The 25,955-nt window shown below is 47.7% G+C and overlaps 2 protein-coding genes and 1 long non-coding RNA gene across 3 annotated transcripts in view; 1 reads left to right on the forward strand and 2 right to left on the reverse strand.

The window, feature by feature from the left end:
- Positions 1-18,700, reverse strand: part of LOC143373918 (uncharacterized) — a 222,420-nt gene extending 203,720 nt beyond the window's left edge. The window contains exon 1 of the mRNA XM_076821652.1: positions 17,845-18,700. Within this exon, the coding sequence (XP_076677767.1) occupies positions 18,147-18,629 (483 nt within the window). The 5' untranslated portion in view covers positions 18,630-18,700 and the 3' untranslated portion in view covers positions 17,845-18,146. The remainder of the gene's footprint in view (positions 1-17,844) is intronic.
- On the forward strand, positions 7,532-8,034 carry LOC143374311 (uncharacterized). The gene is made up of 2 exons (XR_013086641.1): positions 7,532-7,614; positions 7,700-8,034. It is a non-coding gene; the product is annotated as an uncharacterized LOC143374311 (long non-coding RNA).
- Positions 16,939-25,955, reverse strand: part of LOC143373660 (uncharacterized) — a 423,841-nt gene continuing 414,824 nt past the window's right edge. The window contains exon 2 of the mRNA XM_076821144.1: positions 16,939-17,816. The gene's annotated coding sequence lies outside the window, so the exon portion shown is untranslated. The remainder of the gene's footprint in view (positions 17,817-25,955) is intronic.

Raw genomic sequence — 25,955 nt, forward strand, 5'->3', positions numbered from 1 at the left:
GAACACATGCTGAGGAGTAATTCCAGTGAGACGAAGAATTTCCTTTACATTTACTGATATGGAAGGCTGCACGGAACGTAGTTTCAACAGATTTGGACCAGATCCGCTATCCACCATAAAATTTGAGGGAGAAATTAAGTCAGGACCGTCAATTCGGACAACAGGTACATAACCGGTCTGCGTAAGGTTTACTCGCCTATCTCGGATTCGATGACATCCGCGACAATCGGATGAGCTAAACGCGCTGACAACTTTCCGCGAGGGGCGCTCGTCCTCGTGGAGCCCCGCAAGTTTCCCGAGACATTCCGTGAATTTTCCGAACAGAAACTATTATTCGCCTTGCTATTATTATATGCAAGTTTCCTACAGTCCTCAATGTTATGTCCCGGTTTTCTACAGTATCTACAAAATCTTGTATCATTCTGGTTATTATCCCGATTTTCGATATGTCTATAATAACTGTAATTATTATTTTCATTATTATCTTCCCGACGGTTACTTCGTGGTGATGACATTTGCTGTTGTGTATTTAATAGAGCATCTACAATTTCTTTATAATCTGGTGTGCCAGGCGGTTGCGAAGATACATTATAACTGCTATTGCCATTTCCCTTTACGCGGAAGGTTTTATAGGACCAACATTCAGTTGCTTCATGCCCGAATTTCTTACAAAGTTGACAATTTATTTGTTCAGACTGAACTTTATGCACGGTACCATGACTGACGTGTTTCTCCGATTTTCCATCTGACAACCCACGCATCTGTGAAATTGCATCAATCTCCTTTTCAATGACGATCGCCTTAGTAATTAATCCATTTAATGATTCTAAGTCTACCGAAAGCATACGCACGGAAATTTCTGATTTTAATCCCCGAAGGAAACATTTCTTCAAGTTTTCGTCCGTGCTTGTAATAAACGTTTGTGAAACTGTTCCAAATTCCCGTTTAAACGCGTCTAATATCCGCTTTCCTAATTCGCGAACTCTATTAGCAAATGTTATTACTTCCTCATTAGACTTTTGAAAGACATTTGATAATTTTCTCAGCGCTTCATATACCGCCTCGTGTGGTGCGTAAATAGACCTTAAATGCTCGACCAATTCGCTCACCTTACTGAACCGCATTCCGATAATTGACCGACGTACCTCACCCTTCAACTTATTTCGCAATGATTTTACAAAATTTTCTTCATAATGTGGAGGAATCATGCCCAGAGCTTCTTCACAACCCTCGGCGAAACATACGAAGTCCATGTTTTTTCCGTCAAAGTCTGGAACTGCGCTTAACGCATCCTTGTACAAAGTCACGTAATGTGTGCTACTCACATTTGCATTATGAACGGGCGGAACGGATGGAATGAATGTTGCCTCATCTTCGACAGATGTTGGTTGTGCTTCTTGTTGTTGCTGGGCCAGTAGCTCCTGTTGCATCGAAATTTGCTGTTGCTGGATCTGCATTTGCGCCATTTGTTCTGTCAGTAATTGTCGCATTTCATCCATTTGCCTCCGTTGTTCTTCTAGAAACGATCGATCTGGTGATACTTCCGTTGAACGCGATCCTGTCCGGATCGGTGTACGTTCCATTATCACTCAGAAGTCTAATTAATTTTAATTGCTCACAATCAACAGATTAACCTTAGTTCACAACACTTCAAAATTTTCCGTCACTACCGATTTTTTATCCCACCGCTGTCACCAAAATTCTGTTACGAATTACAACAGTTAAATTCTGGTTATAAAATTATTTATTAATAAAATGGTGTCCCTCTTCTTGTGTCAAGACAATTAAGTCATTTACCACTGGGATAGGGACTTCGGTAGCACGAATAATAAGATTATACGTGTGAACTTTCTTGTTTGAAACCAAACTATCAACTGACGCTCCGCGCCGAAAAACTCTTCCTTTTAAAATGCTGGGTAGAGAGGTTTTCACCCTCTACCCTCGAATGGCCAAGATGGAGGGAAAGCCCAAATATACACAATCCAAGGTGCATTGCTGACGAAGTCCAGACATTGGCATCGGCGGAAAGACATTACAGCGTAGACCTTGAAAATCCTTGGGCTTCACGATTTCGAGGACTGCTCTTGTGCCCAAGGGTTACTGCCTAGTCCCTCGCCAGATGAGCGTGTCGAGCTCAAGGGAGGTCTCCGCCTTAGTTGTTTGCCAAAATGCACGGCCAACATTCGGGACTACATCTGGGTTTACTTACTAAAACTTTCCCTGATCTGGCCATTCGTTAGGCACGTAACACTACCTTCGAAGCAAGACTCCCTAGCAGAAGGGAAAGACTCTAACCGAATAAAAAAAACAATTCGATCGACATCACGGTGCCCGTGATCGACAGTTGAAGATAGGTGACAACGTCGTTGTCCAAGTAAAGGACGGTCAGCGAGAGTTAGGCTGCATCACTAAAAGAGCAGCTAAAAACCAGTACGAAATTCAATTAAGAGATGGATTAAGAGATGGACGCACAATATCACGCCATGTGAATCATGTCTGGAAGGGAGGAACGGGAGTCGAGGACGAAATGCTCAGCACCGAACATAGAGTACGATCAACTCGACTACTCTCCCTGCCCCTCACTGGTTGGCCGGCCTCAAAGCAGGGAAGAGAATCTACCGTCACGCGAAGAGAATCCGGCATCACGGGAAGAGGCTCCACTGCCACGGGATATGGATCCCGCACAACAGGGTACGAGTCAGCCGACTGCGGACAACACGAATGTTGGTGCGCACGAAGCAATTTCTAGGACGCCAACGAGGCGATCAAACCGCGAGCGACGACCACCGCGCCGTTTGATATTAAACCCTGATGCGAGCTCCTATGCGGATGCGTAACTTCCTAGAGGGGAAGGTGTTGGGGCCCACGCTAAGGTGCTACGGCACTGGGCGGCCCCGCGGCGAGGCGTACGACGCGACGCGACGGGGGTTCGGCGATGTGTCTCGAGCCAGTGGGCACGTGTAGTTTTTAGGAATATAGATTAGTTAGTATGAACCGGGAGTTACTCATTCTTTCTCCCTGTGTCCAAAAACCGAACAATGTTCTATCAGCAAGACGGGGCTGGACCTCACTACGCCACAATTGCCCGCGACTAACTTTTTTTTTTTTTTTTTTTTTTTGACGTGGAGAAATCCCTAACGGATGCCCCGCTCCCCGGGGGAGGGACGGGGTTATGTGGGGCTTGCACCCACTAAAACTCCACGGTGGTCATCCTCTGGCGCGAAGCCGCGCCTGAGGGGAGGGACTTATGCGGGGGCAAACTAGCGATAACTTCCGCTCCCCCCCCCCCCTCCGGCGCATATTAGCTTCGCGCCAAGCAGCCCCGCCGCTTAATTGCGGCGGGGTCTTCCCAAAGGAGTAAAAACTCCGGTGAAGGGCTGAAACGCCTCCCTTAAACACACGCGCCCGATCGCCTACCAGGGAGCGACTAATCGCTCCCGACAACGGACATTAATTGTCCGGCCTACACAGGCAAAGCGGCTTTTTGCAGCACGGCGGGGCACCTCTATCCACCCCCCACGTCATCGCCACCTGCCGATCCGGATTAGTAGACCGGTAACACCGATCCGGTAGCGGATACGGCTCGATGGCGATGACCAGCCCGACCCCCAATTCCACGCGGGCCTGCTCAAGCAGGGCGTGCGCCCGCATGGAATGGTTGAGGTTGGCGAGCAGGATCGGAGGACCTCTGGGCATCACGGCTCAGTAACGGCCTCCTCCGGACCCTGCTCGGGCCGGGCTACATCCCCCTGGACAAGGGGGGGGGGGTCCCGGTTACCTTCTCAAGGGGGGGATGGGCCCACCCCCGTATGAAGCAGCGACTGCTTCGGCTAAGAGCCGAATGTCGACGGCATCATTTGTTGCGCCTCCCTTGTCGTCCGCAGGAGTCTTCACTCTCTTTAATTTGAGGAAGAACTCCCTGCCAACCGGGGTATCCCCGGAGACGAGCCCTGGGTCGCTCCCACCCCTGGCCTTCTTTTGGCTCTTCTGGGCCTTAATACCCCCCCCCCCCCAGACGTCGACGGCACAATGCCGTCGGTAACCCCCCCCCTCGGCTCACCGCGCTCTTTTCTTTTACCCGGGCCAGTCCTGGCCGCAGAAGTTGCGACCAGGGCCGTGGTCTCCATAGCCTCGGGTACAGGGACAGAAGCTAAGGGAAGCAATACAGTACAAGCAGACGGCGCCATCCCGGACGCCGCTGCAGGGGAAGAGGCCGACGAGGCCATCGCAATACAAGCGGACGGCGCCATACCGGACGCCGCCGCAGGGGACAGGGCCGGTAAACCGACCCCAGAGGTCTTAACCCCCCTCCCAGGGACCCTCCCAACCCCAGCCCTAGGTGTTACCCTAGCGGGAGGCCGGCATGCCGGACCCCCCATCCTGTGTTCGACTGGTAAACCAGCCGCCATACACAACGGACAGCATGGAGTGGCCGTGCACTGGCGCGCTCTGTGGCCCTCAACGCCGCACCGGTAACAGAGGAGGCGCCTGTCGGTCGGGCTATTGCATTTGGCCTGGACATGACCGAATTCCAGGCACCTGAAACATTGCAACCTCCTCTGCTCCAGCGGCAGAACCCGGGCCACGAGCGCCCCCACGACGACCCTGGCCAATTTGACCAATTTGGCCGCCGCAGAGGCAGGTGCACGGACCCACAAAGAAAAAAGACCGCCGGCGTCCCGGCGTTTCACCCCAGTGGACACATCATCCGGTAGACATCCCCCCTGAGCAGCAATCGCGTCACGTATCGCTGCTTCAGTGGCCAGCTCGGTAAGGCCACAGATCCTGAATTCGGCAAGTTTCTGGGGCACTGTACCTTGATCCCGGTGCCGGCAAGGTGCTCGTCAATCTTAGCTTTGAGAGCTGCAGCTTTTGCCATGCCTTGGGCACCCGGGATTTCTAGCACCAGGCCCCCAGTGACCGCGCGTTTCGGCCGCATAGCGGCAATCCCCAAGTCAGCAACTCTAATAGCCGCCATCGCGCTAGCCACCTTGGCCGAGAATAATTCTTCGCCCCCGGCAGGCGCAGTGATTGAGACCGCCGCCGTCTTGGGGGGACGCGGCATGCGCAACGGAGCCCCGGCAGCACCCGGCTTACCAGAGGACGGCCTCGCAGATGTACCAGTCCCGCCTATCCCCGAGCCAGCGGGTACACCGGCAATCCCCTTAGAAGGCACGCTAGCCGACTGTTTGGCCCCACGACCGACGACACTGGTCCAATTCCCCACTGAAGCCGCACGAGACCCAGACACCACAGCCGTAGCTGGAACACGCGGCGCATTGGTGGCAGGCACCGCAGAAACGTTGGCTTCCTTGACCGCCTTTGCGGCCACCCGGCGAGCCCGCCTAGCCTGCGCAACCCGCGACTACCTTTTTTTTTTTTTTTTTTTTCGTGGAGAAATCCCTAACGGATACCCCGGCCCCCGGGGGAGGGACGGGGTTATGTGGGGCTTGCACCCACTAAAACTCCACGGTGGTCTTCCTCGGGCGCGGAGTCGCGCGCACGAGGGGAGGGACTTTACGCGGGAGCAAACTAGCGATTCGTCCGCTTGCCCCCCCCCCCCTCACGCGCATGATGTTGATGTATACTCCGCACCGATTCCCCGAAGACTCGGGGACTTCCCTGGGGACCCGCGACTACCTTTTTTTTTTTTTTTTTTTTTTTGACGTGGAGAAATCCCTAACGGATACCCCGGCCCCCGGGGGAGGGACGGGGTTATGTGGGGCTTGCACCCACGAAAACTCCACGGTGGTCTTCCTCGGGCGCGGAGTCGCGCGCACGAGGGGAGGGACTTTACGCGGGAGCAAACTAGCGATACATCCGCTTGCCCCCCCCCTCAGCGCAAAGGCGAACTCCGCGCTCAACAACCCCGCGCGATGACGGCGGGGCCTTCCCGAAACTCCGGCGACGCGCGACGGACCACTCGTCCGCGTCGCCACTTCTGGGGGTCGCATGGTGTTGCGGAGGGGTGAGTGTGCCCCCCGGCACCCTCACCCCGCGACCCCCGCGATCGAACAGTAACCCGGACAGTGGCCGGGCGGGGAGACGGCACCTGGTCAAATGATCCAAGGGACCGTTCTTCCGCCGCCGCACCCGGGAGAGCCGCAAGCGGACACCCCGGGGCAGGGGCAGAGTGCAATGACGGTCCCGTTGACCGCCGAACTCACCCTGTCTGTTCGATCGCCTACGACGGGAGCGCGTTGAAAAAGAGCGCTTATAGCGCGGCTCCCGGGGGGGTAGCGGATGTTCGGCTACCCCCCGAGGGGGCCCTCAGAAACGAGGACCCCCAGATCTTTACGCCGCCGCCGCACGTCGCGACCTGCCACGACGCGACGCCGACGGCAACCCCGTGGCACTGCCACCACCTCCCAAGGTGGCCCCGAAGAGGGGGGCCCCCCAGACCCGGTGATTCGCCGTCGGGGAGCGGGGTGACGCGCTGAACTACGTCACCACCCGACCTCCCCCGGCTCCAGGTCATCTTCGCCGACCTCGGCGTCTGGGGGCCGCGAGACGGGACGGGTGACCCGTCATCTCCCGCTCGCGTTCCGCCTCCTCCTTCTCTCCCATGACCGCCTCCGCATACACGGAGACGGCCACCCAACACGCCCGGTCCCTCGCCATGCGACGCACGACCGTCGGCAGCGAGAGATCCGGGCCCAGCTGCAACTCGAGGAGGACACGGCGATCGTCGATCCACTCCCGGCATCTGGCCAGGGTGTGATCCGCCGTATCCTCGTCGCCCGAGTCGCAGCTGAAGCACCGCGACGTCTCCTCCCGCCCGATGCGACGCAGATAGGTGCCGAAACAGCCGACACCTGTGATGATCTGCGTCAGGCGGAAGGTAAGCCTGCCATACCCGCGCCCCACCCATTCGTTCATGATGGGCAGGAGCGCCCCGACAACGCGACCCTCCCGATGTTCTGGGAGGGCCAACCATTCGAGCCATTTGGCTTCCATGCGCTGCCGGGCCTGGCCCCTCGCCACTTCTTGCCAGTGGGCCCCCAGCTTCGCGGAGACCTCGGACGGCGGAATATACTTCCGCCTCCATCTCCGCGAGCAGATGGAAAGGAGGGGACCCGGCCAAGGCGGACAGTTCGACGTGTGACACCGTGCGATAAGCTCGCACGGATCGGAGGACCGCCAGGCGATGAACTCTTGCCAAAAGTTCGCGCCCAACGCGGCAGTCCTCCAGGTCGCCGGCCCAGACAGGCGCGCCGTACAGCGCCATGGACCGAACGACCGTCACGTATAACCGTCAAACACCCTCGTGTGGACCACCCAGGTTGGGCGTGATTCGACGAAAGGCGAATACCTGCTTCTCCAACCTGGGGGCGAGGGTCTTGAAGTGGCGCGTGAATCGCCAGTAGGTGTCCAGGGTCAGACCGAGATACTTCATCGATCGGCCGACCCTGATGCAGGCTTCCCCGATCCTCAGGGACGCTCCGTTGGGGACACCGCTCCCAACCCTGTCCGCGAGCCACATCGCCTCGGACCCGCGACTACCTAAATCAAACCTTCCAGGGCAGGTGGATCGGCCGCGGCGGTCCTGTTGCGTGGCCCCCACGGTCACCGGATATGACCCCGCTGGATTTTTTCTTCTGGGGCTACCTGAAGGTAATTTCATTATTGCTGTAACTTTTTCTTATAAGTATTCTTTTTTTACTTACGTTTTGTATTTGTTGTACAACAATCATTTCAGGATGAGGTGTACCGTCAGCCAGTGGATACACTGGAAGACATAGTCGTACGAATTCACGCTGCAGTAGCAAACATTACGCCACACACATTGCAGGCCGTCCAAAGGCAGGTGATTGTACGCGCTGAGGCGTGCATAGACGCTGAGGGTGGCCACATAGAGCAACTGCTCAATTAACAGTAATCGGCCCCTTTCGGGGCCACCAATTTTTATAACGTAGGAACAACATGTTCCATGAAAAATAAATTAAGTGATCAGTGTTAGTAGCCGTGCAGTGAAGTGAATAATCGGTACATTAACCCGGACGCACTTGACGTTGCGATCCTTACCTTCGGGTGGTGTCGCAACCCTACCATAAATCTTTTCGTCCACCGATGACCAGGATCGGTACAGTGACCCAGTGACACAGGTTTCCGAAAAGGAAGGAAAGGAATGTCCGGAAGGGTGAGTTTTATTTAATTTATTGGTGATTATTAGGTGTAGAAATAAATTTTGTTCGATTTTAGGGTTCAATAACAGGTTGATTTAAAAAATATGAAAATAACTCAATCATCGAAGTAATTTCCATTATTGTTAATTATCTTTTGCCATTTTTCTGGTAGATTACGAATATCACTGCGATAGAAATTCGGTTGCTTTATACTGATTATGTAAATCCAGTCTGAAAGAATTTATTCATACTCAAAGATTTTTACCTCAATAACGAATTACGATCACTTGTCATACATTTTTTGTTACATTACCTTTTCTTTTATGCCATATTTGAAAACGAAGTTTGCGTATTTCTTGTCCTCTCACTTCAAACAATTATTATTTAAGATTCTGCTTAAAATAAAAACTGTGTAACGCGGTTTCCTTCGATGCATACCGACTTGCTTGTTCGTACGTTCGTAGTACAAGCGCAGCCGCCTACCGCATAGCCAACGCTACCGCGTGAGCTCGGGCGGAAGGCGCGCGCTCTGATTGGTCGGGGGTTTTTGTTAATATCTCGTTAACGAAGCTTCGGACAATATTTTCGCTAAGGAAAAGGTTGTTTCAAATCACCCCCTGAGTCACCCCTTTCAAGGAACTCCGACATTTTTGGGGCACCCTGTATACAATATATGTATATTTTGGGGCAGTATTGCGACTGCAAAATGACGCAGGCCGCTCTTCTGCACCGGGCCTTAGCGAGCAGATTACATCAGGACCAAGCGACGCCGTAAACGCGCAGAAACAAACGGTCGCGAAAAATCACCGGAAACAAAAAACTAACCGTATCCACGCGCGAAAAATACTTACCTGTGGGAGTCTGGTTGCCAGATGTGTAGTTTGGCTATAGCCCGACTCACCCAGGACCTTGGGGGGAAAACCCGAGAGTATGCCCGAAATCATAAAGTCGTTTTACCTGAGAACGGAGGCACGATCGCGACGAAAGTCGAAATCTCTGAAAAACGGCACGGTGTCGATTGCCCCTTAGGTATCGACATATCTGGTAGACAAATGTTTCCCGACGAACGCTTCGAGAACAAATGATTGCCTAGTGGCAAAGAAATGAAGAAATTTCGCTTCAAAAATACCAAATTTCCAGCTGTAAATCGCCTGCACCGCAAGGACTGTTTTAGCTTACGCTCCCCCTTTCGAAGTCAGATACAGCGTAAGTCCCCACCGTAAAACCCTCGAAGGTAAAACAGCATTGACCCATCCGCCCTTGACTATACTTATACCTGTTAAAAATCATGTTGACTGGAACAGTTTGTACATACTAATATGTATAAAGAAATGAAATGGATTGGCGCACGGTAGGGCAAAAGCCCACCAACACGTGGCATTAGTTCACCAATACCTTCTATAAGATTTTGTTGGTCTTAATTTCATTCAGGAAGCGTGTTACTGGATAAATTAAAGTAACTAACATTACTTTTACTGTTTTCTCATAGAAATAACGTCTTTTTGTACATTTAACAAGCGTTCGACACGGTGTGGTCAAGTAGGGCTTGTAACTGTACTTCTGCAAAATTAGACGTTATATTTACGTTGGAACAATGATGCAATGGAACTCCAAACAAATATAATGAATTTTTCAAAGGCAGGGCTTGGAGTCGCAAGTAACACCGCCACGACAACCAACGACACACTATATTAGGTATGTAATTATTAACAATTACTTCCGCGATACAGTCCACACAGTGTATTTGGACGCTAAACGAGGTGTGATATTCCCCGGACAGTTGAAACGTTTGCCCATCAAAAAAAAACGTGTTTCCAGCCCACTGTGCGCCGCACGCGACGACGCCTAGACCTGACCTGTGATTTTTCCAATATTAGCGGGCTCGCGCCGCCGCACAGTGGAACGACGTCGACGTAAGGACAATAACTGGGCATGGTAATTACGTCCAAACGGTTTGGACTTTCATTGTAAAAATTTGCACCCTTTCAATTCATGTTAAGTAGAATAACTGAGATTTAGAAGAATTTTTTTTTTTAAATTTTATTAAAAATATGAACAGAAAAATATACATTGAAAAATTAATTACGCGTTAATGTTCATCAGAGTTTCCTCTTCTTCTACATTTACATCAATATCTGTTTCGGCAGATTAATGCGTTCATCGATATACGCGTGTCGCAATGGTCGAGTATGATTGCTGGCCGAGACTAAATACGTATAAACTGAAATGTTTGCATTATATTTATTTTATTAATCGCAGCTAGTAACAGGTGATTTTTCTACTTTTTAAAACCTTACCATTAAAGAATTGAATTATTATAGTATTGAGTGCAACGCATTCTTATTTTATACAGATGTTTAGTGGTGAAATCCAAGTTAATTCAGAATGTTATTTGTACAAAAGCCTTAATAATAAGATACTTGGTAATATGTAAAATATTGAGAACTTATAAAGTAATAGGATTTAGGCAATAAATGTTTAAAGTGGTGCAACTGAAAGACAAAAAGACTGAAATTTTCATACAGGTCAGATTCATATACAATTGGATCAAACCTAATGAAGAAACACTTAATAAAGATTTAATGAAGCTATCAAAGCAACGCAGATTTGCGGAAAAGACGGTTGGTCACTGCGAGGTGAAAGTTTCAAGACTCAAGCACCTGAAACAAAAACTCACCTTAATTTCACGTGAACAACGTAATATCCGATTTTGAACAGAATCCCAGACATCGAGTTAAAAAAGTGATCCATTTGGCAACGGCCTTAGGCACTCTAAAGGCCGCCATACACGCTCTTTCTTACCGTCAGATTTACATACTTGTTTACAGTCGATAGTTGTATTTTTCTGGGTTCCGATTTGTTGCAAATCAAAATTAAGGGCACGTTTAAATTTTTAGATTCTATCCAGAAATGCATTTGTGTTGTTTCGTGAAAAGCGTACATAAAGTTTGACGCCGAGCGCGTTCGTTTAGTGACGGGGACTTGCCCGTGAGCGCCCTTTTACCGTACTTTTTCTTGATTAAAACAAAAATTGAATCTTTTTTTCGGTCAATAAATGTATTATTAATTAAAACCAAAATTACATTTCTATTATACCTGCGTCACAATCCATCTTCAAAATGCTCCTATTTTTAAGGCCGTCACACGGTTAATCCCCCTGAACTGCCTGTAAAATCTGATCCCTTAGGAATTTCATTTTAAAATTTAACCTGGTCATTCTTGAGATGTTGCGGGATGGAAAGATGCAACAAATTTTTTTGACATTTTGACCGGGGAGTGCCCTTAACGGGAAGTGTGGGCCACTGGCAGACGAATTTAAAATTATTGACACGTGTAATAGGGTGGAGTGAAAAAAACTTTTTTTCGATGATCAAATTCTAATAGTGCAGAAAAGTTGCCTACGTGGCTCAATAAAACGTGTAAAAAAATTCAGCTCGATCGGATAATTTCTTCTGTGTGCACCAGAGGCCTTAACTTTCCAAATTTTAGTAAAAAACTTAAGAAAGTTCAACTTTCTTCCGTTGGTGGTTTCTATCTTTTTCTTTACCCAGGACTATATTTGTTGCATAAATGAAGCAAAGAAACACCCGTGGTTTGTTTCGGAACCACAGAAATGGCCTATCGGCACCCTTCCTCCACTTTCCTAACGGAATAAGTGGCCCAAAACCCACCACGCGGAGGTAGCTGTACGTTGGGCTCCTTGTTTTTGTGTTGTTTTTTGTATTTTAATTTTTTTTGTTTCTTTAAATAATTTTATTGTTTTTTTTTTTGTGATGTATCTTCATATTTCTATTTGCCAGAACGAAACTGCGCTTGTTATACCTGTTATTGATGTGCAAACTTTACAACGAGAACTGATTCTGCGTTTCAAAATTTGGCATCGGTTGACCGTACAACAATGTACACCGAATGAAACCATCCCTTGCATCGCTGCTGCACACTTGACAGAATGCTTCAGTCACGAGTTTCACCATGTGTTTGACTGCAAGAGTGTGGCAGAGAGACTTAAGAAATTTCCAGGCTAGAAACAAGCTGTTGCTCGACAATTTCTGTTATAGCTCCTGATTAAATAGTTATTGTGTTGAGAATTGGAGGTGACTTGATTCGAACAGAAGACCAATCGATTATTTTATAATAGTCGTCTGCGGAGAAGTTTATTTCTGGAAGTGCACGAGGTAATACTTGTTCACCACTTTCATCTAATTCTCGGGCTTGCAAAATTTTGCGTAACGCATCTAGACGAACTTCGCGCAGTAACTAATCAGGACCTATCAGATAAATTGTCGAGTAACAGCTTGTTTCTAGACTGGGAATTTCTTAAGTATGCCTGTCACACCCTTGTAGTCGAACGCATGGTGAAAATCGTGACCGAAGCATCCTGTCAAGTGTGCGGCAGCGATGCAAGGGGTGATTTCATTCGGTGTACATTGTTGTACGGTCAATCGATGCCAAATTTTGAAACGCAGAATCAGTTCTCGCTGTAAAGTTTGCACATCAATAACAGGTATAACAAGCGCAGTTTCGTTCTGGAAAATAGAAATATGAAGATACATCACAAAAAAAACAATAAAATTATTTAAAGAAACAAAAAAAACAACACAAAAACAAGGAGCCCGACGTACAGCTACCTCCGCGTGGTGGGTTTTGGGCCACTTATTCCGTTAGGAAAGTGGACGAAGAGTGCCGATAGGCCATTTCTGTGGTTCCGGAACAAACCACGGGTGTTTCTTTGCTTCATTTATGCAACAAATATAGTCCTGGGTAAAGAAAAAGATTGAAACCACCAACGGAAGAAAGTTGAACTTTCTTAAGGGGGTAGACACGTCACGTGACCTGGCCGATTTGGCAGGTCGGTATTACAGCAGATTTTTTCTACACAGAAATGGTAATACCGATAGATCGGCGGCTGCCTGGTGAACGCGAGAGGGAGCTGTTTGCTATTTCCATATTCTATTCTGAATGTGGAAATAAATTCTCAGCTGTTGCGTTGTACTTGTAAATATTTAAACGGAAGATCTGCTGGTATAGCAACCGTACAAAATTAATTGCAACATTTTAATTACTTGAAATGCGCTTATGCTATAATGTGTTTCGTTGGCAGTAGGGAGTTATAAGAGAAACTAAAAATAGATGAGGAGATGTCCCCAGAAAATGAAGTTTGTTAGTTTAGACATTTTTTTATTAGCAAAGCACCGAAGCAGAACATGAAATGCACTTATTACACGTCCTATGCAGAATGCAGTTATGAACAAACATTATATATAAAATTTGTTGGATGTTGAATTGGACTAGTGAAAATGTGCTGACTGGATGCGCGTGATTATTATGTGGTCGGCTCCTCGAAGTGACAGAAAATATAACCTAACTATAAGCTATATGACAACAAATGTTTAGTGGCTATTTCGTTCTTTTACGAAACATTTGTGAACTTTTTAGCATCCTTCTAAAACATTATTGTTACGCAGCAACAACATCTTTAGGAAATCCAGTATAGCAATTAGGTTATATTTTCTATCACTTCGAGGACAGAAAATCCGATTTTGGAAATGCGCAGGCTGGATGCGCGTGATAATTATGTGGTCGGCTCCTCGAAGTGACAGAAAGCAGAGCAGAGCTTCTAATTCTCTCTCGACGAAACGCCCCTGGTCCTTGTCCTGCGACGTCCCTGGAACTCCACTTTGGAACGTCCCACGTCGACTCCAACGCTCCGACACTGCATCCTCCTTCGTGCAGCCTCCGGAACCACGTGCAGACTCCAGCGCTGCCTCGTTTGCAGGCAGTCTCCTCCAGAAGGACGTCCGACGACGTCTCCACTGCTTCGGCGACGTTCCCTCCTCCTCGTCGAATCCTTGGTCGCGGTCGACCCTCTCCTCCAGGGACTCGTCCTCGATGTCCTTCCGGTGGATTCCATGTAAAAGAGACGGAGAAGCATTAAGGGGGCCGTCTCCGCGGGCCTTTGAATGTGTGAGTACGCTCACACAAGCTAGGAAAAGCGTGCACGTATACGCGTGTAGTAAGCAAATCGTAAATTACAACTTTCGTCCTGGAATCGGCCCGAAGGAAGTTTTTGCGGGTACAGTTGCCTTCAGTAGACATCTGTGCAGGGTGGTCTGGTGCGTTTGAACGCTACTAAGCACCCCACTTTGAAATAATAATGAATTTATGACTCGAAAACTGTCCGAATGAAGCTTCAAGGCTTCTCCGTTGGTGGCGCTAATGGTGCACTGCAGCCATGTAGCACCAGCGTGACGTGTAGGCAGGGCCGACGCGAGGTTAGCCGGCGCCCTTGTGCAAAAAAATTTTTGTTGTCCCCAATTTTTTGCACTTGTTTTCTATTTAATATGTTTAAAAGAATTACATTTATATTTAGTTTATGTGAGGTGTTAGATTCCTTTATTATTAAGCGTACGATCTAGTTTTTTTAGCGTCCCATTCGGCTGGCGCCCTTGTGCGGCGCATGGTTCCGCCGGGCCTGCGTATACGCGATGTAGTAAGCAAACCGTAAATTACAACTTTCGTCCTGGAATCGGCACGGTGGACGTTTTTGCGGGTTTAGTTGCCTTCAGTAGACTTTCGTGCAGGGTGGTCTGGTCCGTTTGAACGCTAATAAGCACCGTACGTTGAAATAATAATGAATTTATGAATCGTGTACTCAGGACAGCCCGAAAAATGACAGAATGAAGCTTCAAGGTTTCTCCGTCACCGGCGTTGATGGTATATTCGTGCCTTGTACCATCAAAACCGGTGGAAGTCCAATCTAGCCGATAAATGTAGGAAAGACATAGTTGCCGAGACGTATCGAGAGTCGAATCGCGCTGTTGCCGCATTTCCCCTATCAATATTTTTCCATCAAGGAGGCTTGAATGAATCACGGCGAAGCAGTTGGAGAACAGAGATGGGCAAAGATAATATCTGGATAAAGTCAAATAAAAGATACTACAGTATTGTCTTATGGAACGAGAGCGAGCAAGAGGCACTGAAAGCGAGCGAGGGTGGTGCGAGATAGACGACGAGATGTTTGTCTCGCTCCGTCTTTCGGACGCCTGACACTCCGTCCTCTCCGTGCGCGATCGTCGCGCAGGCAAAGCGTTCCATCTCGCTCTCCCTATCAGCTAAAAAGAAGCGAGAAACGAACACTGAGAATTAGGGCTCTGCTCGCGATACGAGCTCAACGCCGCGCCGGTCCCGACCAGCGAGGATTTGGGCTGTTCGGCGGCGCACAGTGGGGCATTTGGGGTCGAAACACGGCACTAAGTCCTTTTACAAAAATATCGCTAAACTGCAAATTTTCTTTTACAGGTAGTTGATTGCAGGTATTGGATTGATTTATTGTAATGACTATAACTTGAGTAGAAACAAAAAATATATAAAAAAATGTTCTGTTAAACGATTTCGTCAAAAAGGCACTAACAACTAAAAAATACTTCTAGTGTTGTGCTACAATTTCGATGGTGTTTTTCAACTTTAAATAAAAACGTGGTTCAGGATATTTCATAACAGAATATGAATCAATTTAGTATAGCCTCAAGTGTCGAAATGAATTTGTTGCGAGATATCCTGCTCCACGATTTTATGTGAAAATACACCATCGAAATTGTAGTATAAGAAAATAATTATTTTTTAGTTTTTAATGCATTTTTCATAAAATCGTTTATTATAAATTTTTTAATATACTTTTTCTAGTTTTTAGTGTTTGTGGATTTACATTACTCTTATTGCTGTATGTAGTTTAACAGTTTGCTTGAAGAATGGTTGATTTATTGTTATGGGTTATTATTTCTTGGTGACTAGGTAATTTTTTCACTCACTCGGAGTTTTTTCATAATTTTGTATTGTCAACCAAACTACGCACCTCTGCAAAGTTTCGAGGGAATTGGATGGTTGGAAGTGGTTTAAAATTGAGTTTCCAGATTTGAATCAAACAAACAAACAAACAGAGGATCGTAGCTAAATAAAATCGTTTAATGGGACATTCCCAAATATCAGTATTGTTAGTACTGAACTCTGGTTTATATTGATAAATTTTTACAACCGTGGAATAACAATTCCGAAGAAAACCATGTACAAAACTATTATTGAAACAGACAATTCTTGTTGATATAAAAGATAATTTGATGTATAGTTAGATGAAAAAAAAAGCGGCATATGTTTTTAGAAGAATTACAGCATTCATAAATTTCATTACGATCGGCATGTTACACTTCGGTGATGTACCTTATTCAAATTGTATGCTTTGAATTTGCACATTGATTATACAAAGTATTGCATCGTTCTATGTATAAATAAATACTAAATTAGTATTGTTTCATTGACATGTTTCCTAACTTCACTACTCAACCTCTCTATCTTTCAATAGTGCTATCCTCCTTTACGTTCAGCGAGGCTCTGATGCTAGACGCAGGAATTGGCGGGCTCCAGCTACAGCTGATGCACGAGGAAACACCTACAGCGGTGGTTATGTGTGCGTGACTGACGCACCGCAGTTCCTCACACATAACCACCGCTCCTGTCGATGTTCCCCCCTCCATCAGCGGTACATGGAGCCCGGTGATCGCTGCCCAGACGCAGCTCTCATGCCGTATTCCTCCAAGCTTCTCAATAGAAGGAGCTGTGGAAACAGCGCGGCAGAGGCGGAGACAACAGAACATGCGGCAACTATGCTGTCAAAATTTCGTCTACGTAGAGTACCGGTAGATGTCACCATTGTACAACTTCTTTTTACCGACCGCAGTAGTTTCATTAGGGTCCGTCTGTTTACAAGGGCGCTTCGATCGATTCGGACCATAACAAAAAGGAGACGGCCCCCTTAACATTTACTTTCATTTGAGAGAATCCGTTGGAGCTGAAAGAACCGGGAAGACGGAAAGGCGCGACGGAACCGATAACAGGAGATCACAGCTCATGAGTATGTTATCGGCCCCTTCCCCGATCAATCTGCCCAGTACCCCAGCTCGTCTGCATTGTCTTTCTTCTGGACTTCTTGTCCTGTTCTCCCTCTCTCATGCCTTGGCTTTCAGATGGCCCCATTCCTCTTCGTGGCTTCTGGTGCTGACCCAGGGAACCGTCCTGTGCGTCCTGTTAACGTTCCCGTCTCCGCGACATCTCCTCCAGCCGATCCAAGCAGTCGCACCGCTTGTCCGACTGGTGGTTGGAGATGCCATTTGCCGGCTGCTGTCCACCCTGTTGAGGCGGACTTCTTGGTTTACATAAACCGGGGAGAAGCCAAGATCCACGCTAACAGGGCTATAGAAGCGGTTCCACGTATTTCCGCGCTTCACTGCGGACTGCTACTCTGTCGTAGCACAGACGGGGAATTCGGGCACGCGTATCCAGGCCGCAGTGGCAGTCCCCCGACACCTTGTCCCTCGTCGTGGGGTTTCGTGCTCCCTGAAACACTTTAAAGAAACAGAGGGCTGGGCTACGAAGGTAGCCTCCGCAGCCCAGTCCAGTACATTAGCTTAGACTAATCTTCAGACTCTTCGTTCAGAACTTCAAACTTTCTCCTCGAGCGAGAAACTTCCTGGATCTTTGGTCGGCGAACGACCCATCCTGTCTAAACAACTCCACTTTTCGGGGCTCTCTCTCATGGGGAATTCGGCCATTCTGCGACGATGTTCGCCCTCGAACTTCCTTCGTCGCAGCTCAGTAACTCTGCGCACTCCAGGCGCCTCCACGTTGATTCGGTGGTGCCTGCGCTTTGTAAACTACACGCTTTTACTTACATTTTGGAACATTGCTTATTCGACAACTCTTCATATGCGCTGTATGCACTCGCCGGTGCATTAGTGACTTTGGACTGCAATTGCTTATTCGACAGCTCTTCATATGCGCTGTATGCACTCGCCGGTGCATTAGTCACTTTGGATTGCAATTGCTTATTCGACAGCTCTTCATATGCGCTGTATGCACTCGCCGGTGCATTAGTCACTGGATTGTAATTGCTTATTCGACAACTCTTCATATGCGCTCGATACACTTGCCGGTGCTATTGCAATGTTGTCATCCATCGTTTTATGTACTTTATTTTCTATTCGTACCTGCTCCTCCTGTTTTTATGTACGGAGGTTCTCTAATTGGTTTTTGCCGATTGTATCTACTATCTATTATTTCTGGCAACATGCAGTCCTCATAGAACTTCTTCAGTTTTTCCTCCATTTCTGTTGCCCAGAATCGATCATCTCTCGATACTGTTGTAACTTTCATACCTTTCGGCGTCCATAAACAAAAATAGGCCCGTTGTCTTTTCGTTATGTGCAATTGTCCTTGCACTTGATAATAGTAATGATGATTTTGATTCATTTCATTACCCTTGAAAATACGCCGTATATTACCAAGTTGCTTTATTGCTTCAGCAGGTGTTAAATCCTTGGCCGATTCAGGACACTTTACTTCGACGATTTTATCATGGTCCACGAGGTCGTCAGGAGTTGCACCTAAGTGAGGCACAGTGTCATCGATGAAGAGGCCACATGGTAGAATTTGGATTCCTAATTCTTCTTCCATTTGTCTCAAGGCGTTTGCCTCGTTTTCCCTTCCGTATTGGAGAGCAGACAAATTTGGAAGTTGCGGGTATATTATACTGTTTAAGTTAGAATCTTAGACAAAGCAAGTGGCTGTAACCGATACGCAGTCCTTTGGTTTATTAGTTGGAAGTAGGTTAATTTTAACCCGAGTATCAGGTATGAATCGTACGTAACGCGAGCGTGGAACAGATATCGATGATATTATCAAACGTTCACTATTTCTCTCTCGCGTAACCAGTATAGAATTCGCAAGTATTGCGAACACGAGCATTGAACCGACCAGAACCGACCGCCTGGCAGACGGAGAGAAGACTTCCGCGATCGCGGAAACGTAGTTAGTTGATTAGTGGGGGGAGAGAAGCTCATGAACGCTTTGTGTCGCGTCAGATGGCGACACTATTATTAAAAGTAACTTATGTGATACGTCTTAAATCTAGTAAGAAGAAAAAGCACTATATACAGCATGTACACGAAACATTCCGCCCGCCTTCGTAGCGGGTGCGCGACGAATATGAACAAAGAAAGCAACCAAGATTTATAGAGCCTCGTCGCTTGGCTCCGAGGGGAAAAGACTTATTTTCGCAATAGGGCGCTGTAGTGTCGTCTTGGGTGTCCGGATTGTGACAACGCGTACAAGGCCATCCGGTCCAGGATGAACTTCAGTGATGCGTCCAATCGGCCAGTGAGTTGGTGGAGTTGCCTCGTTCTTCACGAGGCAGAGTTGTCCGGGCTGAACGTTAGGGTGGGCAGCGATCCACTTCGGACGTCCTTGCAGAGCTTGGAGGTATTCGGCAGACCACCGCTTCCAGTAGTGATCCCTCATTTGCTGAATTTTCTGCCAGCGAGCGAGTCGATTTGACGACTCCGCAGTGAGAGAAGGTTCAGGAATTGCTATTAATGCAGAGCCTACAAGAAAGTGCCCAGGAGTTAAAAACTGAAAATTGTCTGGTTCGTCGCTCAACGGTAAGAGCGGCCTGGAATTTAGGCAAGCCTCTATTTGATTCAGGAGAGTAGTCATCTCCTCAATCGTCAGTGGGGTGTCGCCAATGACTCGACGAAGGTGATGCTTCATAGACTTCACGGCGGACTCCCAGATCCCCCCGAAGTGGGGAGCGGCCGGTGGATTGAATATCCAGGTAGTACCCAGGTCGGCCAGTAGAGGCGCCAACTTCCCCAGTTCGCCGGAGGCGTCGGAGAACAAACGTCGTAACTCCTTGTCTGCACCGACGAAATTTGTCCCACAGTCGCTGCGTATCGAAGCGCAGTTACCTCGTCGAGAAACGAAGCGACGGTAGGCGGCTAGAAAAGCGTCTGTTGTGTAATCCGTGACAAGTTCCAAGTGGATAGCGCGAGTGCACAAGCAAATGAAGACGGCGACGTAGGACTTTCGAGTTCGATGTCCGCGTCCTGGAGACGTTTTTGTTAGAAAGGGCCCAGCGTAGTCTACCCCGGAGTGAAGAAAAGGTCTAGCTGGGGTAACGCGCGACGAAGGAAGATTTCCCATCAGCTGTTGGGAAGTTTTGGCGCGCCATCGCCAACACGTGACACAAGAGTGTATATAGTTACGGACTGCACGTCGTCCCCTGAGAATCCAGTATTCTTGTCGCAGCGAACTCAAGGTAAGTTGAGTGCCGCCGTGGAGAACTCGTTCGTGACAATCACGAATAATTAAAACGGTGAAATTTCCCTTTTCAGGTAAAATAATCGGGTGCTTCTGGTCGAAATCCAGGAGTGAATGCTTTAAGCGACCACCGACCCTCAGGACGTTCTGGTCGTCCAGAAATGGGGCCAGACGAGAAAGGGGCCCCCTGGAGATGGTAGCGGATTTTTCCCGAATCGAGAGTTCGCTAGGAAACGCGCAGCGCTGTACAACTTTTGCTAAGGTAAGTTTAGCATCCTCTATCTCGCGAGCTTGAATGTAGTTAAATTGAGAGAACGGCGAGGGCTTGCGTCGAAGCTGACACATATAACGCAGGCACCAAGCAGTTACGCGAGTTAATTTCTTAAGTGACGAATATCTCGCTAAGAAGTCCTCTAAAGAGAAGCTCGGGGTTAGTGTACTAGTGTGTACTATAGTTTGTACGCGTTTCTCCTCCGTCGTACTGAGATCGACCATGTGCTTTGACTCGCCATTATACTTAGAGTTTCGTAAGAATGATGGCCCTTGCCACCATAGTGAATGATTCACGAGCGTAGCGCCGTTTATACCGCGCGACGCGCAGTCGGCTGGGTTTTCTTTCGTCCGAACGTGATGCCATTTCGCACTCGGTAGAGAGGTTTGAATCTCGGAGACGCGGTTGGCGACAAATGTCTTCCATTGGTAGGGTTGTCCCTGTAGCCAATTCAAAACTATTGTCGAGTCCGACCAAAGGTGTACGTCGCAGAGTGGTATTTTCAAAACCTTAGTAACGCGTATCATTAACCGAGTGAGAAGAGTAGCAGCGCACAATTCGAGGCGAGGTAGAGAGTTTTGTTTTAACGGAGCGACTCTAGTTTTAGCAGCGATCAAACTTATTCGGGGAGTTGACCGATCGAACGAGGACCGTATGTATATAACCGCGGCGTAAGCTTTTTCGGACGCGTCTGCGAAACCGTGTAATTCGTAGGATCCAGCTTCCGGGTTTACGAGAATCCAGCGAGGTATCCTCAAGGAGGAGAGAGCTCCTAACCCGGCATAATAATGTTCCCAAGTTTCCACTAAAGAAGTAGGGAGCGGTTCGTCCCATTCCAGTTTTAGGAGCCAGAGCGATTGTACTAATATTTTCGCGACAATTATTACCGGTGCAAGAAATCCTAACGGATAGTACAGACTCGCAGTCTCCCGAAAGACTGCGCGTTTTGTTAGAGCTTCGTCTCGGGTTTTCGACGATACGGTAAAAATAAAGCAGTCTAGGCTGGTCTGCCATTTCAAACCTAGCAACGAGAAAGTGCCCTCGAAATTGCATGAGAGTTCAGGAGTAGAAGCAATATAATCGTGAGGCAGATTTTCGAGGAGCTCGGGCCGATTCGAGGTCCACTTTCTAAGTTTAAATCCGCCCGCCTTGAGCAAGGAAAGTAACTCTCTCTGGAGTTCAAGAGCGACCGGCAAGGTTCCAGCTCCCGAAATCACATCGTCCATATAAACGTCGTCTAGTAAACACGGTGCTGCTAAAGGGTAGCGTTCCCGTTCATCCGAGCTTAATTGTTTAAGCGTACGAATAGCTAGATAGGGGGCACACGCCATCCCGTACGTTACCGTGCGTAGCCGGTACGCTTGTACTGGCTCCGAGGATTTCTTCCGCCACAGAATGCGTTGGAAGTCGCAGTCGTCGTTATGGACGCGTATTTGGCGGTACATTTTTTCAATGTCCGCCGAGAATACAATGGAGTGGAGTCGCCAGCGTGTTAGAATGTCGAATATTTCCGGTAGTAAATTCGGACCTGTATGAACTATATCGTTTAGAGAAAAACCAGAAGTCGTTTTACACGACGCGTTAAAAACTACTCTAAGTTTTGTAGTAGTACTAGACGAACGTATTACCCCATGGTGAGGTAAATAATAAAAGTTAGAAGTATCGCGAGCATTTTCCGCGGCCAGAGTCATATGATTGAGCGTCTCATACTCTTCCATGAATTGGCGATACGCCGTTTCCAATTCAGGACTATTATGGAATTTTCTCTCCAGTTTTCTTAGGAGAACCTCGGAGGTTACACGAGAAAGACCGAGGTCTTTATTAGAACGAGAAAACGGTATCCGGACGATATACCTGCCACTGTTATCGCGAGAATGCGTACGAACGAAGTGATCTTCGCAAGCCTTCTCTTCCGCGGTTAATATAGAAAGTGGTGCCGACACCTCTTCTTGCTTCCAGAATTTTTGCAAGATCTCCGATATATCGAAGTCAGTGGTACACTAAAGAGTGACAGCAGCTTTCGTTTTAGAGAAATTATCTGGATTGCCGACCAAGCCGGTTAGAATACAGCCCAGAGTGGTAGCTTGAGCTACCGGCGTGCGAGGAGGTCCGTGCCGTAATCCTTCACGGATAATTTGTGAATAGACTTCCGCGCCTAAGAGAATATCAACCTTTCTAGAGGAGGCAAATTCAGGGTCAGCTAGTTCAAGATCGGTTAAGTGAAACCAAGAAGTAGAAACCGAAACCGGACTCGGCCGATACGAGGAGATTCTCTGCAGTACCAGAGCTTGTGTTGAGAAACCGATCGAATCGCGGCTGCGATGTGATACTTGAATCGTTACCGAACCCCTCGAGTATGTTTTATTTTTCGCGACTCCTATAACTGGAATATTTGTGGGTGACCTTGGGAGTCTTAATAGTTGCGCGATACTCTCACCGATCAAGGACACCTCGGAGCAGGGATCGATCATCGCTCGAACGGTCACCTTCTCCCCAGAATTGGACGCCACTCTGACTAACGCAGTTGCAAGAAGTACGGAAGCGCCAGGAGGTTGCACCTGAGCGCAATGAGTTGTAGCAGTGGTCGGGCTCAGCGACGGAGAAGCGCTCTTTCCAGAATGTGCGAGTTGCTCGTCTACCTGCGAAATTGCAACAGAGGAAGAAGTTTGTTCGATTGGAATATGGATAGTGGAATGATGCTTACCCATGCAAAGTTGGCAGCGCTTGACTGATTTGCAGTCGCGAGAAGAATGCGAGGCCAGACAATTGAAGCACAAGTGCTTTTCCATTACCCTATTTTTCCTCTCCAGGGGACTCATGGCCTTGTACTTCGGACAATACAGTATAAAATGCTCGCCCTGACACAGAGCACATTTTTGTGTCCCGTTTGCGTTTTTCGTAACGCAGTGCGTCTTGGGCCGATGAGCTGCTCCAGTAGAAGCTCCAGACGAGTTTTTGTCACTTCCGGAACGGTTTTGACCAGCTGATCCACTGGCGGTGCCTCCAGACGCCACCAGCGCTCTCACTTGAGAACTGAGAAAGGTCTTCATTTGATCGAAGGTCGGATGCTCCGGCGCCGTTCCGATGGACATCTCCCAGGCCATCCTCGTTGTTGGATCTAGACGTTCTGCAGTGAGGACAACCAAGAAAGCACTCCAGTGCTCGACAGGCAGCTTCAGCGTGGCTAACGCGTCCACTGCGTTCCGAGTTCCATGAAGCAATTCCTTTAGTTCTTGAGCTGATTCCTTCTTCATCGCAGGCAAAGACAGGAGCTTTGTTACGTGAGCGTGAATGAGGAGACGCGGGACGTCGTACTGCTCCATAATGGTCTCCCACGCTCGCTTGAAGTTTGAAGTCGTTAGTGTGACGTTCTGAATCAGTCGAGCTGCTTCATCGGTTAGACTGGTTTGTAGATAATGTAGTTTATCCACTTCAGATAGATTCGAATTTTTGATTACCAGAGAACGAAACAGATCGCGAAAGCTTGGCCAGTTTTGATAGTCCCCAGAGAATTTAGGGATAGGTATCCTTTCCAATGTCCTTCCTTGGGAGTCGGTTCCAGTATGTACAGTTTCGCCCAGTTCATCCGGGAAGTCGTCTCGAGTATCGAGCAGACTAGCCTTCTGTTGTAAGTAAGCTTCCTCGCACAAGCTCATGTGGTCGTCTTTGAAGTACGGTTTTTCCTGATGCTCTTCCTTGAAACTAGCGCACAATTTTGAGTGAGTCTGGAGAAACGTAGTCCAGTAAGTTTCCAAAAGTTCCAACCGAGAAATAATTACGCCTTTCGTAATTTTGCTAGCGCCGAGCTTCTTCATATTTTCCGTTAACCTTGCAATTCGTCCGTACAAGTATTTCTGTTCTGATATGAGTATATCCATTGTGTTTCAGATACTAGGACGTTCGGTAGCAGAAAAACTATGTGACCGGCACTGTTTACACCTTTCGAACGGGTTTGAGAATGTTCGATAACGTTCGATGCCTCGTGGAGACAACGGACAACGTAACGGATTCCTTTGTTTCAGCAGAGTGAATTTTTAAATCACCACAACTCCGGCTCGAAGGACCATTTGTTTAAGTTAGAATCTTAGACAAAGCAAGTGGCTGTAACCGATACGCAGTCCTTTGGTTTATTAGTTGGAAGTAGGTTAATTTTAACCCGAGTATCAGGTATGAATCGTACGTAACGCGAGCGTGGAACAGATATCGATGATATTATCAAACGTTCACTATTTCTCTCTCGCGTAACCAGTATAGAATTCGCAAGTATTGCGAACACGAGCATTGAACCGACCAGAACCGACCGCCTGGCAGACGGAGAGAAGACTTCCGCGATCGCGGAAACGTAGTTAGTTGATTAGTGGGGGGAGAGAAGCTCATGAACGCTTTGTGTCGCGTCAGATGGCGACACTATTATTAAAAGTAACTTATGTGATACGTCTTAAATCTAGTAAGAAGAAAAAGCACTATATACAGCATGTACACGAAACATATACTCTTCACAGTATTTGCCCGTGGTGTAGTGTTTCGTAATCGGCATACCTTGCCGAAATTGGATGCAGTTAGTATTTTTTTTCTATAACTAATCCACTTTTCACTATTCGCCTGATTGCGAGTTTCCTTTTCGATCTCGCATCGCATTCTTTGCCAGTCATGGAGTATAGCCGCGTGCCTTTTACATTCGGATGAGTATACTGTCTCTTCCATATCTGGTTTTTCTGCGTTAGGGCCGTAATCTTGGTCGCACGATTGTTTTTTATTTCGGAAGGAGGATGCTTTCGCTTCTTTTTTATATTCACTTGCTTTTTCTGCTGCACGCTTCCGACGTCCTTTCAGCTTTCTTACCATGGTTGACGGCTCTTTATCCATTGCCGTACTCAATCTGCTAAACGTCTCTTTTGTATTATATTGGACGAATGCAGCGGAGACTCTGCCCTGATACGAGCCCCCTCGTCCAAAGTTTATCCTTTTGCCTCCGATGAATTTGGCAATGATATTATTAAAACTTTCAACAGCATTGTTATTTAAACCATGCAGCAAACTGTCAGCTTTAGGGAAAAGTGGTTGCATCGCTTCTTCGATACTCTGATAAATACCAGCTTCTCTCAACCTTGGTACGTAGTCCTCTCTGTTTGGATTAGAGTATTTCTTACAGAAGTATGCTAACTTCTGACACTCCTTGTGTTCACCGAAAACGTGACTCGGTACATTCCTCAAGTCTTCCTTCAAATTTCTTACTCGATCCTCGAGTGTTATTTCTTCTTGCAACCGGTATGCTGCAGCTTTCTTTATACCAGTACGCATGTGGAGAGCATTATTCTTTACGACAGCTCTTAGGTCTTTATCGCGGCCTTTTGTTGCGATTTCGTTAATTTTTTTACTGAAATTGCGTAGCAGGTGATTGGTGCATTCTAATT

This window comes from Andrena cerasifolii, chromosome 1, assembly GCF_050908995.1.
Source record: "Andrena cerasifolii isolate SP2316 chromosome 1, iyAndCera1_principal, whole genome shotgun sequence".
In the NCBI taxonomy this organism is placed as follows: Eukaryota; Metazoa; Arthropoda; class Insecta; order Hymenoptera; family Andrenidae; genus Andrena; species Andrena cerasifolii.